This window comes from Oncorhynchus mykiss, chromosome 22, assembly GCF_057628025.1.
Source record: "Oncorhynchus mykiss isolate SJ-2025 chromosome 22, ASM5762802v1, whole genome shotgun sequence".
Lineage (NCBI taxonomy): Eukaryota > Metazoa > Chordata > Actinopteri > Salmoniformes > Salmonidae > Oncorhynchus > Oncorhynchus mykiss.
Window position 1 is genome coordinate 39,751,658 of NC_143043.1, and position 18,166 is coordinate 39,769,823.

General features: G+C 42.9%; 1 protein-coding gene across 5 annotated transcripts in view; it reads right to left on the minus strand.

Moving 5' to 3' along the window:
• bard1 (BRCA1 associated RING domain 1) overlaps positions 1-18,166 on the minus strand; it is a 68,265-nt gene that overhangs the window by 48,167 nt on the left and 1,932 nt on the right. For all 5 annotated transcript variants that reach the window (XM_036959169.2, XM_021579616.3, XM_036959167.2 and 2 more), the window contains 3 exons: positions 16,854-17,962; positions 15,948-16,028; positions 14,854-15,029 (listed from right to left, as the gene is read on the minus strand). In XM_036959169.2, the coding sequence (XP_036815064.2) occupies positions 14,854-15,029; positions 15,948-16,028; positions 16,854-17,962 (1,366 nt within the window). The remainder of the gene's footprint in view (positions 1-14,853; positions 15,030-15,947; positions 16,029-16,853; positions 17,963-18,166) is intronic.

Below are 18,166 nucleotides of genomic sequence, written 5' to 3' on the forward strand. Positions count from 1 at the left end.
TCATGATGTACGGTGCCACAAAGAGGGATTTAGGAAAATTATAATTGGCTCAGAGCAGGGCAGCACGGCTGGCCATTAAAAGTATACCGGAAGCTAACAATGATAAGCATGTCAATCTCTCATAGCTCAAAGTAAGAGAGAGATTGACTTAATCACGACTTGTTTTTGTAAGAAGAATTGACAAGCTGAATGTTTCGAGCGGTCTGTTTAACCTTTCCTTTGGTCTGATGAGTCCAAATTTGAGATTTTTGGTTCCAACCGCCACGTCTTTGTGAGACAGAGTTGGTGAACGGATGATCTCTGCATGTGTGGTTCCCACCATGAAGCATGGAGGTAGTGTGATGGTGCTTTGCGGGTGAAATTGTCAGTGATCTATTTAGAAATCAAGGCACACTTAACCAGCATGGCAACCACAACATTATGCAGCGATATGCCATCCCATCTGGTTTGTGCTTAGTGGGAGTATCATTTGTTTGTCAACGGGACAATGACCCAGAACACACCTCCAGGCTGTGTAAGGGCTATTTGACCAAGGAGAGTGAGGGAGTGCTGCATCAAAAGACCTGACCTCAACCCAATTGAGATGGTTTGGGAGGAGTTGGAGCGCAGAGTGAAGGAAAAGCAGTGCTCAGCATATGGGAGAACTCATTCAAGACTATTGTTAAAACATTCCTCATGAAGCTGGTTGAGAGAATGCCAAGAGTGTGCAAAGCTGTCATCAAGGCAAAGAGTGGCTACTTTAAAGAATCTCAAATATATTTGTTTAACACTTAATTGGTTACTATATGATTCCGTATGTGTTATTTCATGGTTTTGATGTCTTCACTATTATTCCAAAATAGTAAAAATAAAGAAAAACTCTTGAATGAGAAGGTGTCCCCAAATGTTTCACTGGTAATGTATGCATGTAAACTCATAAAACAAATTATTAAATCCCCTTTTCAATGAACCATAAACAATTAATGAACATGTACCTGTGGAACGGTCGTTAAGACACTAACAGCTTACAGAGGCAATTAAGGTCACAGTTATGAAAACTTAGGACAATAAAGAGGCCTTTCCACTGATTCTGAAAAACACCAAAAGAAAGATGCCCAGGGTCCCTGCTCATCTGTGTGAATGTGCCTTAGGCATGCTGCAAGGAGGCATGAGGACTGCAGATGTGGCCAGGGCAATAAATTGCAATGTCCGTACTGTGAGACAGGACAGACAGCTGATTGTCCTCGCAGTGGCAGACCACGTGTAACAACACCTGCACAGGATCAGGTACATCCGAACATCACACCTGCGGGACAGGTACAAGACGGCAACAACAATTGCCAGAGTTACACCAGGAACGCAAAATCCCCCCGCCAGTGCTCAGACTGTCCTCAATAGGCTGAGAAAGGCTATTACACCAGCAACAACATTGTCTATGGGCACAAACCCACCGTCACTGGACCAGACAGGACTGTCAAAAAGTGCTCTTCACTGACGAGTCGCGGTTTTTGTTGAAGGAATGAGCGTTACACCGAGGCCTGTAGTCTGGAGAGGGATCGATTTGGAGGTGGAGGGGCCGTCACAGCATCATCGGACTGAGTTTGCTGTCATTGCAGGCAATCTCAACGCTGTGCGTTACAGGGAAGACATCCTAATCCCTCATGTGGTACCCTTCCTGCAGGCTCATCCTTACATGACAATGCCACCATCCATACTGCTCGTTCTGTGCGTGATTTCCTGCAAGACAGGAATGTCTGTTCTGCCATGGCCAGCAAAGAGCCTGGATCTCAAACCCACTGAGCACGTCTGGGACCTGTTGGATTGGCAGGGATGAGGGCTAGAAAACATTTGGTTGAGGTTATTGTTGCCAAAAGGAGGGTGAACCAGTTATAAATCCAAGGACTCACATACTTTTTCCACCCTGCACTGTGAATGTTTACAGGGTGTGTCCAATAAAGACATGAAAACGTAATTGTTTGTGTTTTATTAGATTAAGCAGAATGTGTTTGTCTGTTGTTGTGACCTAGATGAATATCTGATCAAATTTGATGACCAATTTATGCAGAAATATTCCAAAGGGTTCAAATACTTAACTATTAACTAGTTAAATAACTATTTCATCCAATTCCCAGTGGGTCAGAAGTTTACATACACTCAATTAGTATTTGGTAGCATTGGCTTTAAATTGTTTAACCTGGGTCAAACGTTTCAGGTAGCCTTCCACAAGCTTCCCACAATGAGTTGGCTGAATTTTGGCCCATTCCTCCTGACATAGCTGGTGTAACTGAGTCAGGTTTGTTGGCCTCCTTGCTCGCACATACTTTATCAGTTCTGCCCACACATTTTCTATAGGATTGAGGTCAGGGCTTTGTGATGGCCTCTCCAATACTTGGACTTTGTTGTCCTTAAGCCATTTCGCCACCACTTTGTAAGGATGCTTGGGGTCATTGTCCATTTGGAAGACCCATTTGCAATCAAGCTTGAACTGATGTATTGAGATGTTGCTTCAATATATCCACATAATTTTACTTCCTCATGCAGCCATATATTTTGTGAAGAGCACCAGTCCCTCCTGCAGCAAAGCACCCCCACAGCATGATGCTGCCACCCCTGTGCTTCACGGCTGGGATGCTGTTCTTCGGCTTCCAAGCCTCCCCATTTTTCCTCCAAACATAAACGATGATCATTATGGCCAAACAGTTCTGTTTGTTTCATCAGACCAGAGGACATTTCTCCAAAAAGTACGATCTTTGTCCCCATGTGCAGTTGCAAACTGTAGTCTGGCTTTTTTTATGGCGGTTTTGGAGCAGTGGCTTCTTCCTTGCTGAGAGGCCTTTCAGGTTATGTCGATATAAGACTTATTTCCTTGGTCATCTTCACAAGGTCCTTTGCTGTTGTTCTGGGATTGATTTGCACTTTTCACACCAAAGTACGTTCATCTCTAGGAGACAGAATGCGTCTCCTTCCTGAGCCGTATGACGGCTGCGTGGTCCCATGGTGTTTATACTTGCGTACTGTTGTTTGTACAGATGAATGTGGTACCTTCAGGCGTTTGGAAATTGCTCCCAAGGATGAACCAGACTTGTGGAGGTCTACAATTGTTTTTCCTGAGGTCTTGGCTGATTTCCCAATGATGTCAAGCAGAGACACTGAGTTTGAAGGAAGGCCTTGAAATACATCCACAAGTACACCTCCAATTGACTCAAATTATCTCATTTAGCCTATCAGAAGCTTCTAACGCCATGACATCATTTTCTGGAATTTTCCAAGCTGTTTAAAGGCACAGTCAACTTAGTGTATGTAAACTTCTGACTCATTGGAATTGGGATACAGTGAATTATAAGTGAAATCATCTGTCTGTAAACAATTGTTGGGAAAATGACCTGTGTCATGCACAAAGTAGATGTCCAAACCGACTTGCCAAAACGAGTTTGTTAACAATACATTTGTGGAGTGTTGAAAAACGAGCTTTAATGACTCCAATCTAAGTGTATGTAAACTTCCGACTTCAACTGTATGCATCTCTGCCTGTCTACACTATGAGGTTGGAATAATACTGTGAAATGGTGAAATATTAGGATAATACCATTTTAGTGTAATGGCAGTTTGAAATAACTGCCTAACATTACTGCCTGTTTGAGTTGAGTGGTGACATCACCAGGTGGTAAATTAGTTAGACCAATAAGAAAGAGTTCCCAAACCTCTGCCCATAATGGCTAGTTTTCTGTTTTCCCCTCCCCACTCAGACAGTCCTAACAAAATTCTAGCTTGAGAAATTGCTCTTCGCTAAGAAGCTATTTTTGTTAATTTTTGACCATTTTAATTGAAAACTATGACAGTAAGGTACTTAATTGTCACACAGAAAATATTTGATATTGAGATAAAAAAAAAAGGCTGCATGAGACCTTTAAGCATTTCACTGTGCTACTGCATGTGACAAATAAAACTTTCACTTGAAACACAAACACTTCTTTAGTCTAAATACACAAACAAAAAAGACAATCTGTCCAATGTTGCAGAAGCAGAGCTGGGTTGAGGCTATCGAGATGGATGATTTCAGTGGACATGGCCACAGAGAAATCCTCTTTCTTTCTCTCACCGTGCAGCTCTGTGTGCCAATCAATCCATTAGGGATGGCACTGGCTCTCTGACTCCGGCACAGCCTTCAGGGAAATTATTTTGGACTTGGAGGACCAGGGTGTCTTTGTGTTTGTGTGTGTGTTTGTTTGTGGACGTGTTTAACTATACTTGTGGGGACCAGAAGTAAATTAACAAAAATTGGACTAACTGGGGATATTTTGTTAGTCCCCACAAGGTCAAATTCCTTTTCTATGGATTTAGGGTAGAATTTGGTTTTGGGGTTAATGATAGAGTTAGGGCAATGGTTAGGGAAAATAGGATTTTGAGTGGGACTGAATTGTGTGTCAGTCCCCAAAAGATTAGTTATACAAGACTGAGGCAGCGTGTGATCATCCCTGTGTGTGTTTGTGTAGACTAAATTCATTGATAGTGTGTGGCGGGGAAGGGTTGCACTTGTCTTGTGGCATCATGACAGATTGTCTCTTTTGCCTTGCAGACGACTAGCAGGCAGGCAGGGGAAACTTGCGTAAATCTGCTGTTGCTAACCTCTGTCTCCAAGGCCCCGGGCGCCACCCACTACAGCACATCAACATGCTGAGCAGTGGGGAAGCGAGAAGGGAAGGTGAGAGAGAAAAGACAGAAGGGGAAAATAAATGAAAGGAGAGAGAAGATAGAAGGGGAGAATATATAGGTAATTGTTCCTTCAGCGCTCAGTTAACGACCGCCACCTTATCAGCATCAAATAATATGCGAGTGTCCTCACACACACAAGCCCCTTCCCACCCCACTGGCTGATGTATTCTAAGCCAACCTGCCCAATGAGGTCAAACCACTTGACCATCAAACAACCAATCAGTGTCCGGGTGTCCAACTAGAATTGTGACTCCGGCTGTCCGCTACCACACATCATGCAAAATTAACTCATGGTATTTGTGACTGGTAAATAGGGTTGCAAAGGGTCAGGAAAGGGTCAGGAAGTTAAGCTGGAATTTGGGAATTTTGCTTAAATTCATCAAAAAGTTTAGCTTATAACAGAGAACCTTTTTTTGTGGGATATACATAAGGCAATTCTAAGTATTGCGGCATATTTAGGCTACACTATCCCCAATTCAATGGAATTGCAACCCTCTGCATGCACAGTGCATTCTTCCATCATATGTACAGCTGATTCTCCAGGACTTGCACACTAATGAGATACTAGAGCCCACACTACTACATGGACTGCGCAAAGGAGTACATGCTTTCTGGTAAGTTTTTATTACAATACCGGGTGGGGTGAATATATTTTACATGACATGCATCATTTTTTTTTGTTAACTAGTAAATAGTAGCCTACAGCAAAGTTAAATAATTTCAAACTTTTATCAATTTCTGATCAATTTTCTTGCTACCATGTGGATTTTAGCTTGCTTGAGCCTGCTAACTGAGGAGTGTTAATTCTCCTGTTTCCATACATGGTTCATTTTAAAACATGTATCTTACAAAGGAGTTGTTTAATCTAACTGCTTAACTATTTATATGTTCATGGAATTGTATTTGTTTTACTCATTTTTAAAAATCTTAACAGGAAAATGCCAAGGGCACTGATGTATGGAAAGATTTCACTGCAGCTTATGTAGAAGGAAAAGCTGTGTACATTTGCAAATAATGTTCAAAATAACATGTGAAGAATGCAACAAAGATGCAGAATCATCTGGCCAAGTGCATAAAGTTCCCTCATGGCTCACAACAAGCAACCTCTGGACAAAAGTCCCTCTACTTCTATTCGAAGTGAAAATGATGAATCGAACACCTTATCGATAGCAACAGCTCATGGTCCTTCTGGAATCAGAAGTTTTTTTGACTCAATGGAGGAACGTAGTCAGAGAAATGCTGATGAATGTATGCAAATGGTTCACCTCTGATGCTCACAGGCAATGTGTATTGGAAGAGATTTCTGAATGTTCTTTGCCCAGCATACACCCCTCCAACCAGACATGCTTTATCTACTAATTTGCTGGATGTAGAGTTCAACAGAGTTCAAGTGAAGGTGTAGCAAATCATAGAGAAAGCAGACTGTATTGCAATCATCTCTGATGGGTGGTCTAATGTTCGTGGGCAAGGAATAATTAACTACATCATCTCCACCTCTCAACCAGTATTCTACAAGAGCACAGACACAAGGGACAACAGACACACCGGTCTCTACATTGCAGATGAGCTGAAGGCAGTCATCAATGACCTTGGACCACAGAAGGTATTTGCACTGGTGACAGACAATGCTGTGAACATGAAGGCTGCTTGGTCTAAAGTGGAGGAGTCCTATCCTTACATCACACCCATTGGCTGTGCTGCTCATGCATTGAATCTGCTCCTTAAGTACATCATGCCAATGAAAACAATGGATACACTCTACAAGAGAGCCAAGGAAATTATTAAGTATGTGAAGGGTCATCAATTTATAGCACTACCTCACCAAGCAAAGTGAGAAAAATAAGAGCACCACATTGAAGCTGCCCAGCAACACCCATTGGGGTGGTGTTGTCAACATGTTTGACAGTCTCCTGGAGGGGAGGGAGTCTCTCTAAGAAATGGCCATATCACAGTCTGACCCATCAAGATGATCCTGGATGATGTATTTTGGGAGAGTGGTAAGCAGCCTGAAACTCCTGAAACCTATAGCAGTACCCATTGCACGGATTGAAGGAGACAATGCCATCCTGTCTGATGTTAAGACTAGAGGTCGACCGATTATGATTTATCAACGCCGATACCGATTATTGGAGGACCAAAAAAAGCCGATACCGATTAAATCGGACTATTTTTATTTATTTATTTGTAATAATGACAATTACAACAATACTGAATGAACACATTTTAACTTAATATAATACATCAATAAAAATCAATTTAGCCTCAAATAAATAATGAAACATGTTCAATTTAGTTTAAATAATGCAAAAACAAAGTGTTAGAGAAGTAAAGGTACAATATGCGCCATGTAAAAAAGCTAACGTTTAAGTTCCTTGCTCAGAACATGAGAACATATGAAAGTTGGTGGTTCCTTTTAACATGAGATGCTTGTTCTAGGACCCAAGAAACAAAGAGATCTTCTGTTGAATCTGACAATTAATCTTAATGGTTGTACAGTCGTCTCAAATAAAACTGTGAAGGACCTCGGCGTTACTCTGGACCCTGCTCTCTCTTTTGAAGAACATATCAAGACTGTTTCAAGGACAGTTTTTTTCCATCTACGTAACATTGCAAAAATCTGAAACGTTCTGTCCAAAAATGATGCAGAAAAATGAATCCATGCTTTTGTCACTTCTAGATTAGACTACTGCAATGCTCTACTTTCTGGCTACCTGGATAAAGTACTAAATAAACTTCAGTTAGTGTTAAATATGGCTGCTCGAATCCTGACTAGAACCAAAAAAATTGATTATATTACTCCAGTGCTAGCCTCCCTACACTGGCTTCCTGTCAAGGAAAGGGCTGATTTCAAGGTTTTACTGCTAACCTACAAAGCATTACATGGGCTTGCTCCTACCCATCGCTCTGATTTGGTCCTGCCGTACATACCTACACGTACGCTACAGTCACAAGACGCAGGCCTCCTAATTGTCTCTAGAATTTCTAAGCAAACAGCTGTAGGCAGGGCTATCTCCTATAGAGCTCCATTTTTATGGAATGGTCTGCCTACCCATGTGAGAGACGCAAACTCGGTCTCAACCTTTAAGTCTTTACTGAAGACTCTTCTCTTCAGTGGGTCATATGATTGAGTGTAGTCTGGCCCATGAGTGTGAAGGTGAACGGAAAGGCTCTGGAGCAACGAACCACCCTTGCTGTCTCTGCCTGGCCGGTTCCCCTCTTTCCACTGGGATTCTCTGCCTCTAACCCTATTACAGGGGCTGAGTCACTGGCTTACTAGGGCTCTTTCATACCGTCCCTAGGAGGGGTGCATCGCTTGAGTGGGTTGAGTCACTGATGTGATCTTCCTGTCTGGGTTGGCGCCCCCCCTTGGGTTGTGCCGTGGAGGAGATCTATGTGGGCTATACTCGGCCTTGTCTCAGGATGGTAAGTTGGTGGTTGAATATATCCCTCTAGTGGTGTGGGAGCTGTGCTTTGGCAAAGTGGGTGGGGTTATATCCTTCCTGTTTGGCCCTGTCCGGGGGTGTCCTTGGATGGGGCCACAGTGTCTCCTGACCCCTCCTGTCTCAGCCTCCAGTATTTATGCTGCAGTAGTTTGTGTCGGGGGGCTAGGGTCAGTTTGTTATATCTGGAGTACTTCTCCTGTCCGGTGTCCTGTGTGAATTTAAGTATGCTCTCTCTAATTCTCTCTCTCTTTCTCTCGGAGGACCTGATCCCTAGGACCATGCCTCAGGACTACCTGACATGATGACTCCTTGCTGTCCCCAGTCCACCTGGCCGTGCTGCTGCTCCAGTTTCAACTGTTCTGCCTGTGATTATTATTATTTGACCATGCTGGTCATTTATGAACATTTGAACATCTTGGCCATGTTCTGTTATAATCTCCACCCGGCACAGCCAGAAGAGGACTGGCCTGGTTCCTCTCTAGGTTTCTTCCTAGGTTTTGGCCTTTCTAGGGAGTTTTTCCTAGCCACCGTGCTTCAACACCTGCATTGCTTGCTGTTTGGGGTTTTAGGCTGGGTTTCTGTAAAGCACTTTGAGATATCAGCTGATGTACGAAGGGCTATAAATAAATTTGATGAGAATTCAATATTCCAAGGTAAGAGGTTTTAGGTTGTTGTTAATATAGTATTTATAGGACTATTTCTCTCTATGCCATTTGTATTTCATATACCTTTGACTATTGGATGTTCTTATAGGCACTATAGTATTGCCAGTGTAACAGTATAGCTTCCGTCCCTCACCTCGTCCCTACCTGGGCTCAAACCAGGAACACATCGACAACAGCCACACTCGAAGCAGCGTTATCCATCGCTCCACAAAAGCTGCGTTATCCATCGCTCCACAAAAGCCGCGGCCTTTGCAGAGCAAGGGGAATAACTACTCCAAGTCTCAGAGCGAGTGAAGTTTGAAACGCTATTAGCGCGCACCTCGCTAACTAGCTAGCCATTTCACATCGGTTACACCAGCCATTAGGCTGATAGGCTTGAAGTCATAAACAGCGCTGTGCTTGCGAGCTGCTGGCAAAACGCACAAATGTGCTGTTTGACTGAATGCTTACAAGCCTGCTGCTGCCTACCATCGCTCAGTCAGACTGCTCTAACAAATCATAGACTTAACATAATAACACAGAAATACGAGCCTTTGGTCATTAATATGGTCGAATCCGGAAACTATCATTTCGAAAACAAAACGTTTATTATTTCAGCGAAATACGGAACTGTTCCGTATTTTATCTAACGGGTGGCATCCCTAAGTCTAAATATTCTTGTTACCTTAAATTTTATGTCATAATTACATACAATTTTGGCAAATTAGTTCGCAATGAGCCAGCCTGCCCAAACTGTTGCATATACCCTGACTCTGCATGCAATGAACGCAAGAGAAGTGACACAATTTCACCTGGTTAATATTGCCTGCTAACCTGGATTTCTTTTAGCTAAATATGCAGGTTTAAAAATATATACTTCTGTGTATTGATTTTAAGAAAGGCATTGGTGTTTATGGTTAGGTACAGTCACAGTCGTCTCCCTGCGTTGCATCGATTATATGCAACGCAGGACACGCTAGATAAACTAGTAATATCATCAACCATGTGTTGTTTTTTTTTTACCTTTATTTAACTAGGCAAGTCAGTTAAGAACAAATTCTTATTTAATATGACGGCCTAGGAACAGTGGGTTAACTGCCTGTTCAGGGGCAGAACGACAGATTTGTACCTTGTCAACTTGGGGATTTGAACTTGCAACCTTCCGGTTACTAGTCCAACGCTCTAACCACTAGGCTACCCTGCCACCCGTGTAGTTAACTAGTGATTATGATTGATTGTTTTTTATAAGATAAGTTCAATGCTAGCTAGCAACTTACCTTGGCTTCTATTGCATTCGCGTAACAGGCAGTCTCCTCGTGGAGTGAAATGAGAGGCAGGTGGTTAGAGCGTTGTACTAGTTAACTGTAAGGTTGCAAGATTGGATCCCCCGAGCTGAGAAGGTGAAAATCTGTAGTTCTGCCCCTGAACAAGGCAGTTAACCCACCGTTCCTAGGCCGTCATAGAAAATAAGTATGTGTTCTTAACTGACTTGCCTAGTTAAATAAAGGTATATAAAAAAAATAATAAAATTAAATGTTTAAAAATAAAATAGGCACCCAAAAATGAAAACTTGAAATCGGCCCTAATTAATCATCCATTCCGATTAATCGGTCGACCTCTAGTTCAGACTCTGCTTGCAGATGTAAGAGAAGAAATCCGTACTTCCCTGCCCACTTCACTGTTGCTCCATGCAGAGGAATCTGCAGTTCTGAAATACATCAAAAAGTGTGAAGACTTCTGCCTGAAGCCCATACATACCACAGCGTACATGTTGGACTCCAAATATGCTGGCAAGAGCATCCTGTCTGGTGCAGAGAACAACAAGGCCTATGGTGTCATCACTACGGTATCTCCCCACCTTGGCCTGGATGAGGGCAAGGTTCTTAGCAGTCAGACAAAGTACACTTCCAACTAAGGAAGCAAGGGCTTTGGGATGGAGATACAATATGGCAGTCGTGACAGCACATCTCATCAGCCACCTGGTGGAAGGGACTTTGTGGATCTGAGGCTCTTTCCCCTGTTGCCTCAATCATCCTCCAAATCCCACCAACATCAGCAACCTCAGAGCGTAACTCGTCCTTGTTTGTGAACACACACACCAAAGCACGCAACAGGCTGACCAATACAAGGGTTGAAATATTGGTGGCCCTCCAGGCAAATTTGAGCCTGGCAACGAGCCATCCCCAACAAGGTTGGAAAGTGAGTGAAGAGGAGGCCTCAGAATCTGATGTTCAAGAGGTAGATATTGAGGAGGTCCAGGGAGAAGACATGGAAGCCTGAGAGGAAGACAACCAAACCTTTAGTTTCTAGACTATCATTTTACAGATGCATGTTGAAAACATTTTTAGGAGATGCAATGGATCATTGGGGATCATTCAATATTCCCTTTCTTTTGTTGTTCAGTGAAATCATCCCATGTGAAGAGTCAACTCATTTAATTAAAGTTCAATTCATAACTAAATTGTTTTTGTTTTTTTTCTATTAGAAGGATTTAATCATTTGCAATTATGTCTACTAATGATAAACTTTTTACAATATGGGCCACTTCTGCTATCCATGAGATTAAGTGTCTTTTTTGCCAAGCAGAGGGCATAGAATATGGTGAAAACTAGAGACAATTATGGAAGACCAGACTATGTACGATGGATAAGTGACTAAGGTTTGGTTCACTCGCTATGGTGTCAGATAATGGGGATCCAAATAAAGACTATCATAAATACTCATGTGTCCAGATCTCTGATGAGGCTTGTCAAATGTATGCTTATTTTTTACATTTAAAAAAAGTAAAGACTCAGAGCTTGAAAATGGTATCTCGTACACTGTAGTTGGAGGACGCACAAGACAGTTATGCTGCTTTAAAAGTTTATATACTTGTTATCCCACTTAAAAGACAAGTTGGAGAAAAATGCCGTTTGAAAGATTCACACTTCCTAGAGAACACTTCTTTGTTCACACATCATTCCATCTTAAGCCTCACCCACACATGTAAATGCATGAGTCCGTATGAAAATGTCCTCCAGAAAGTCATCACGCTACTTAAACCCAGCCAAATTCAGGGCAGGAAAGTTTGAGAGCTGTAGCAACCCTTTTGCAGTTGTCCATAGATAGATCTTTTCATAAATCTGCAGTAGCAAAGATGATCTATATACTGACCAGGGAAGAGCCCATTCTGGTATAGACAGAAGCCTGAGACATGCAGCCCAATCAGGACTAATCTCTAGGCATGTCCAACCACTCCATTATCTCAACCAATCATAACTAGAGAAGGATCCTGTCTTTCTCCCTGTATAGCTCAGTGCTTTCTCCTTGGCTCAACTAATTTAAAATGTTTATTCATATTTACACATCCCACACCAGTTTGTAATTAAGGCACATAAAAGTTGCCATGTTCAAGAAGGCACTTCTACAAAAACAAATTATTACTTTCTTAAATTAATAACATCAAACAATATATTTATTCAGGGAAACCCCATTGAGACCAGGGTCTCATTCCCAAGTGTGCCCTGATCTCAGCAATACAACAACCAATAGAATGTAAAACAAAACAGCAATCAATACAAAACATCAAATTTAAGAAGAACAGTTCGATTCCTCAGCAACTAGGTCCTCAATCAACACCATAAACTACCCGAGCAGCAACAGAACATCCAATTGTAAGGAGTTCTGCAAATTGTTCCAGCAGTGAGGTGCATTAAAACTAAAAACGGAATTACCTAATTCAGTGGAGACCTGAGGAACATCAAGAGTTAACCAACCCTGTGAATGGGTTTGGTAAATCATGTTTTTATACTTCAACAACGAAGTCGGAAGCTTTTATAGTAGAGCTTAGTAAACAAAAAGAGAATAGTGAAGTGATCTACTGGACTTTAAAGAGGACCAGCCAACCTTTTGATGCAGGATGCAGTGATGAGTATTAAAAATGTCCAACTGTGGTAAAGCGAAGGGTGCTTTGACAGACGGCATCCAAAGGTTTAAGAGTATTAGCTGCTGCATTCTGATAAATTGTGTCACCATAGTCAAGAACTAGCAGAAAAGTTGACTGTATAATCTGTTTCCTGCTGTTCAGGGAGAGGCAAGATCTATTTCTAAAAAAAAGCCCACTTTAAATCTTAGTTTTTTAACTAAAGTACTATAGCTCACCAGCATGTTTTTTTAATCGACAATCCAAAAGCCCAGATATTTATAGGCGGGAAACTCATCGTTGGGAATATCAATCGATTCATAAATATGTAGACCATCTCTATTTTAGAGAACATATATTTAGTGTTCCTGACATTAAGTATAAGTTTGAAACTACCAATTTTTGTAAGGCAACAAAAACAGATTGCAGCTCTAAAAACACCTGGTCTACAGTTGGGGCAATGGCATCTGACGCGACAAATGCCTCAGATCCTGTAACCAGTCACATACAGTGGGGCAAAAAACTATTTAGTCAGCCACCAATTTCCCACTTAAAAAGATGAGATAGGTACCATTTCAACTATGACAGACAAAATGAGAAAAAAAATCCAGAAAATCACATTGTAGGATTTTTTATTTATTTATTTGCAAATTATGGTGGAAAATAAGTATTTGGTCACCTACAAACAAGCAAGATTTCTGGCTCTCACAGACCTGTAACTTCTTTAATTGGCTCCTCTGTCCTCCACTTGTAACCTGTATTAAAGGCACTTGTTTGAACTTGTTATCTGTATAAAAGACACCTGTCCACAACCTCAAACAGTCACACTCCAAACTCCACTATGGCAAAGTCCAAAGAGCTGTCAAAGGACACCAGAAACTAAATTGTAGACCTGCACCAGGCTGGGAAGACTGAATCTGCAATAGGTAAGCAGCTTGGTTTGAAGAAATCAACTGTGGGAGCAATTATTAGGAAATGGAAGACATACAAGACCACTGATAAGCTCCCTCGATCTGGGGCTCCACGCAAGATCTCACCCCTGTGGGGTCAAAATGATCACAAGAACGGTGAACAAAAATCCCAGAACCACACGGGGGACCTAATGAATGACCTGCAGAGAGCTGGGACCAAAGTAACAAAGCCTACCATCAGTAACGCACTACGCCACCAGGGACTCAAATCCTGCAGTGCCAGTACATGTCCAGGCCCGTCTGAAGTATGCTAGAGAGCATTTGTCATATGGTCAGATGAAACCAAAATATAACAACTTTTTTGGTAAAAACTCAACTCGTCGCGTTTGGAGGACAAAGAATGCTGAGTTGCATCCAAAGAACACCATACCTACTGTGAAGCATTGGGGTGGAAACATCATGCTTTGGGGCTGTTTTTCTACAAAGGGACTGATACGTGTAAAGGAAAGAATGAATGGGGCCATGTATCGTGAGATTTTGAGTGAAAATCTCCTTCCATCAGCAAGGGCATTGAAGATGAAACGTGGCTGGTTCTTTGAGCATGACAATGATCCCAAACACACCGCCCGGGCAACGAAGGAGTGGCTTCGTAAGAAGCATTTCAAGGTCCTGGAGTGGCGTAGCCAGTCTCCAGATCTCAACCCCATAGAAAATCTTTGGAGGGAGTTGAAAGTCCGTGTTGCCCAGCAACACCCCAAAACATCACTGCTCTAGAGGAGATCTGCATGGAGGAATGGGCCAAAATACCAGCAGTGTGTGAAAACCTTGTGAAGACTTACAGAAAACGTTTGACCTCTGTCATTGCCAACAAGGGGTATATAACAAAGTATTGAGATAAACTTTTGTTATTGACCAAATACTTATTTTCCACCATAATTTGCAAATAAATTCATTAAAAATCCTACAATGTGATTTTCTGAATTTTTTCTCTCTCATTTTGTCCGTCATAGTTGAAATGTACCTATGATGAAAATTACAGGCCTCTCTCATCTTTTTAAGTGAGAGAACTTGCACAATTGGTGGCTGACTAAATACTTTTTTGACCCACTGTATGTGACTAAGGGTTTCGCTGCGGATATCAGTGTGCATTCTTCCATACTCACAATATGCTCTACCATATTAATGTGTATAATGCCATGTGGGATGGGCCACAAGAGTGGCTAAAAAAATATATAAATATATATAAATTCAATCATACTCACAAGACGCTCTGTGAAGCCCCGTGCTGCAGCAGTAGCATGGCGATGCCAGTATGTCCGTTCCTGACAGCGTCGTGTAGAGGAGAATCGTTCTTGTAGCCTGGTGTGTTCAACAGCACGCCTCCCCTCTCCACCAACACCTCCACTACACCCAGGTGGCCCAGGTTACATGCCTCGTGCTGTAACACAGGAGCACCGTTATTACATACATTATACAGTGACGGCATCCTTCCTCTTGCATACGCTCTTCTATTACTATGTAATACATACTAGCACTGATGACATTGAATATTCAATGAGGCTGTTAAAGGGATACTTCTGAATTTTGAGTCAGTGGAACTCGTGGATACCAATTCTGTGTCTCTGCGTGCAGTTTGAAGGAAGTTGCTAACTAGCACTAGCGCAATAAGATACCCATAGACTTCATCATTACGCTAACTCTAGTTAGCATTGGCTCACGAAACTACCTCTAACTTCCTTCAAATTGAACACAGAAAAACAAAAATAGTTTCCACAAGTTGATTGGACTCTGGAAAAGTAGATAATTGGGCAATTTGCAAAAATTTCTAAGTATCCCTTTAAAAATTCCAAAAGTCATAGATTTGTAATACTGTATGCATACGTATAACAGCGCTTCTATCGGGCAGGGCAAAGTTAAAGACTGGCATGCTATACCAACATGTAAATCAGGGGTGTCAAACATGAAGCCCGTATGAAGGGGTCTAATCGGCCGAGGGTAGTTTGAGTAAAGATTTGTACAAAAGGTGTTGGGGAGGAACGAACACAATATACTTTAAAATGACTAAAACTGTGTAGAGATGACAATGGACCTACATTCATAAAGTTTGTGTCAAGCCCGCTAAAAATCACTGAAATGAAAGTTAGATAGTCAGGGAGCATCGGAAATTTCAAAATCAAATTTTGACGGCAAGGAAATACAACCAGTTTTCAATGAGGCCTTCCGGACCGAATGCAGCCCCCGGGACAAAATGAGTTTGACACCCCTGCCCTGTATTCCTATCTGTCCCTTAATGTATATGATTGGATGTATTTGCTGTCTAGACAAGGAGAGACTGAGGAGACAAGGCTTCACTCACCAGCGGTGTCCATCCAGCATTGTCTTTCAAGTTGGGGTCAGCCCCTTGGTCTAGGAGCTCCTTCACTGTCTCCACATCACCCTGCAGGGGTGACAGAGAAAGGAGGCAGGCCACAGGTTTAGGGTCAGTTGTAAAAGATATGAACATGCCATTCAAACACATTGGCTGATCCAAAATCATCTTAGACCAGCTGCTATTATCAATCAATTACTCTGTGAGGTTCACAAAGATGCATCTGGCCACATGTCTAGGGTCAGGTGTTGGAGACATGTCAACATGTACTCCAAACACAGCATCTGATCCTACACAGGCATCATGGGGCCTGCAGCGATCATCAATCAGGTTCACAGGTACAGAGTCAGTTACTAGAGACATGAGAAGATGCACTTCACACAACCAGCGTGTGTCCCAAATGGCAACCTAAGCCCTATATAGTGCAGTACTTTTACATAGGTATAGGGTGCAATTTGGGAAACAGACAGTAATACAATAAAATAGATAGTCTCCCCAGGTTGTTACTATTGTAGTTTAAGGTTATGTTACTATTGTAGTTTAAGGTTATGTTCCTATTGTAGTTTAAGGTTTTCTGGGTGCCTTGTTGTGAATCTAGCTTAAATCTGAATTTCTAAATCTACCTGGTTGTGCGGTGTGGTTCTCTCATGGCCCAGAGCACTACTCTTTACTGATCAGACAAGCATTCCCTTCCCAGCCCTGGGAGAATAGCAAGGAGCTTAACATAAGCCCTGTAAACACTGCTGTAATCCCTGCCTGGATCCTCCCGAGGTAATCAATGTCCCAACGCTGTGAATGATTGATAATAGCAGCAGGTCTGGGATCAGCTGCTACAATTTGACATGTCTCTAACAACTGACCCTGAGCCTGTGACCCAAGTCATGTTTATCTCACCTTTATTGCTGCCAGGTGTAGGGGTGTCTCTCCCTTGTGGTTTCTCTTCACTACCGCTGGGCTGTTCTGTGACAGTCTGCCCGGGGATCTCTTCCCCAGGGGGGCGGGGGAACACGGACTACTGCCCCACTGCTGCTCTACTCTGGATATCCTGGTGCTGGTGGAGGTTCCACCCTGTCTGGGGCTGGCAGCGGGGGAGGGCGAGGTATGTATGGCTGGGAGTGCAACCCTGTCCACTGCCGGACGTCTACCCTGGCCAGGAGATGCCTTGGGTTTCTTTGGGGTACACTGTGAGATGTTTTTATCTTCCACACAGAATCTTTTGGGAGTGCGCTTAGGAGGGGAGGGCAGGTCAGGCTTTTTAGTCATTTCTTCATTTGGTTTGGAGTGCTGCTTTGCAGATATCTTATCCAGCTGAGAAGGGGTGGTGTGTGGGCTTGGACTGTCCTGGTCCTCAGAGAGTGGGACGTTCTCTCCTGGCTGAACCACCTTCAGGATGCTTCTGCTGGGGCTGAGGATTATGGTGTTCCCCTGAGGGAGATCCTCCTTCTGAGGCTCCGCAGTGGCAGGCAAGGTGGCTGGGCTTTGGAAGGAAACTCTTTTACTAGACCTGTGCTCTCCTTCCTCTGCAGTGACCTGCTCTTCTTCCTCTCCGACATCTCCTTCTCTCGCTCCGCCAAAGCCCCACTGCTGGTTGATTGCCTCCAGCCTCTGTGTCTTGACATTCTGCTTGGTTTCTTCATGCTTGGTTGGTTTCTGCCCACCCACAGCTGCAGGCTTCCTGACACCACCACCATTTCTCGTCTTCTTAGTCGCTTTCTTCTTTTCATAGTTAGTCGCCCTTTGAGGAGAGGAGGAGCCAGAGTCTTGGGAGGAGGAGTTGAAGTTGAAGACAGACAGGTCTTTGCCTTTAGACTCAGGTAGTGTCTCAGGATGTCTTGGAGCAGATTTCACGGTCCCACTCCCAACCTCCGGTAGAGGCACCGCCGCAGGCTTCTCTACCCGGCAGCGCACCTTGCGGCTGCGGGGACTAAACCAGATCTTGAAGTTCTTCTTGTGCTTTAAGACAGATTTATCTGACTGTGCTGGTGGTGTAATGGGAAGGGCATCTGAAAATAGTACAGGAAAGAGAAAAATACTGGTAGGACAAACTGAAACCACACATCAAAACGTCTCACCTAAGCTAAGGACAGAGTCTATAATGGCATATGTGAAAGCAAGCGGTAAGGTAGCACTATAATTGTTTCTTTCCTTGTCACGGCACAATTTGTATTCCACTAGATTCACCCGTGGTTGTGTTTGGTTGTCTGCGC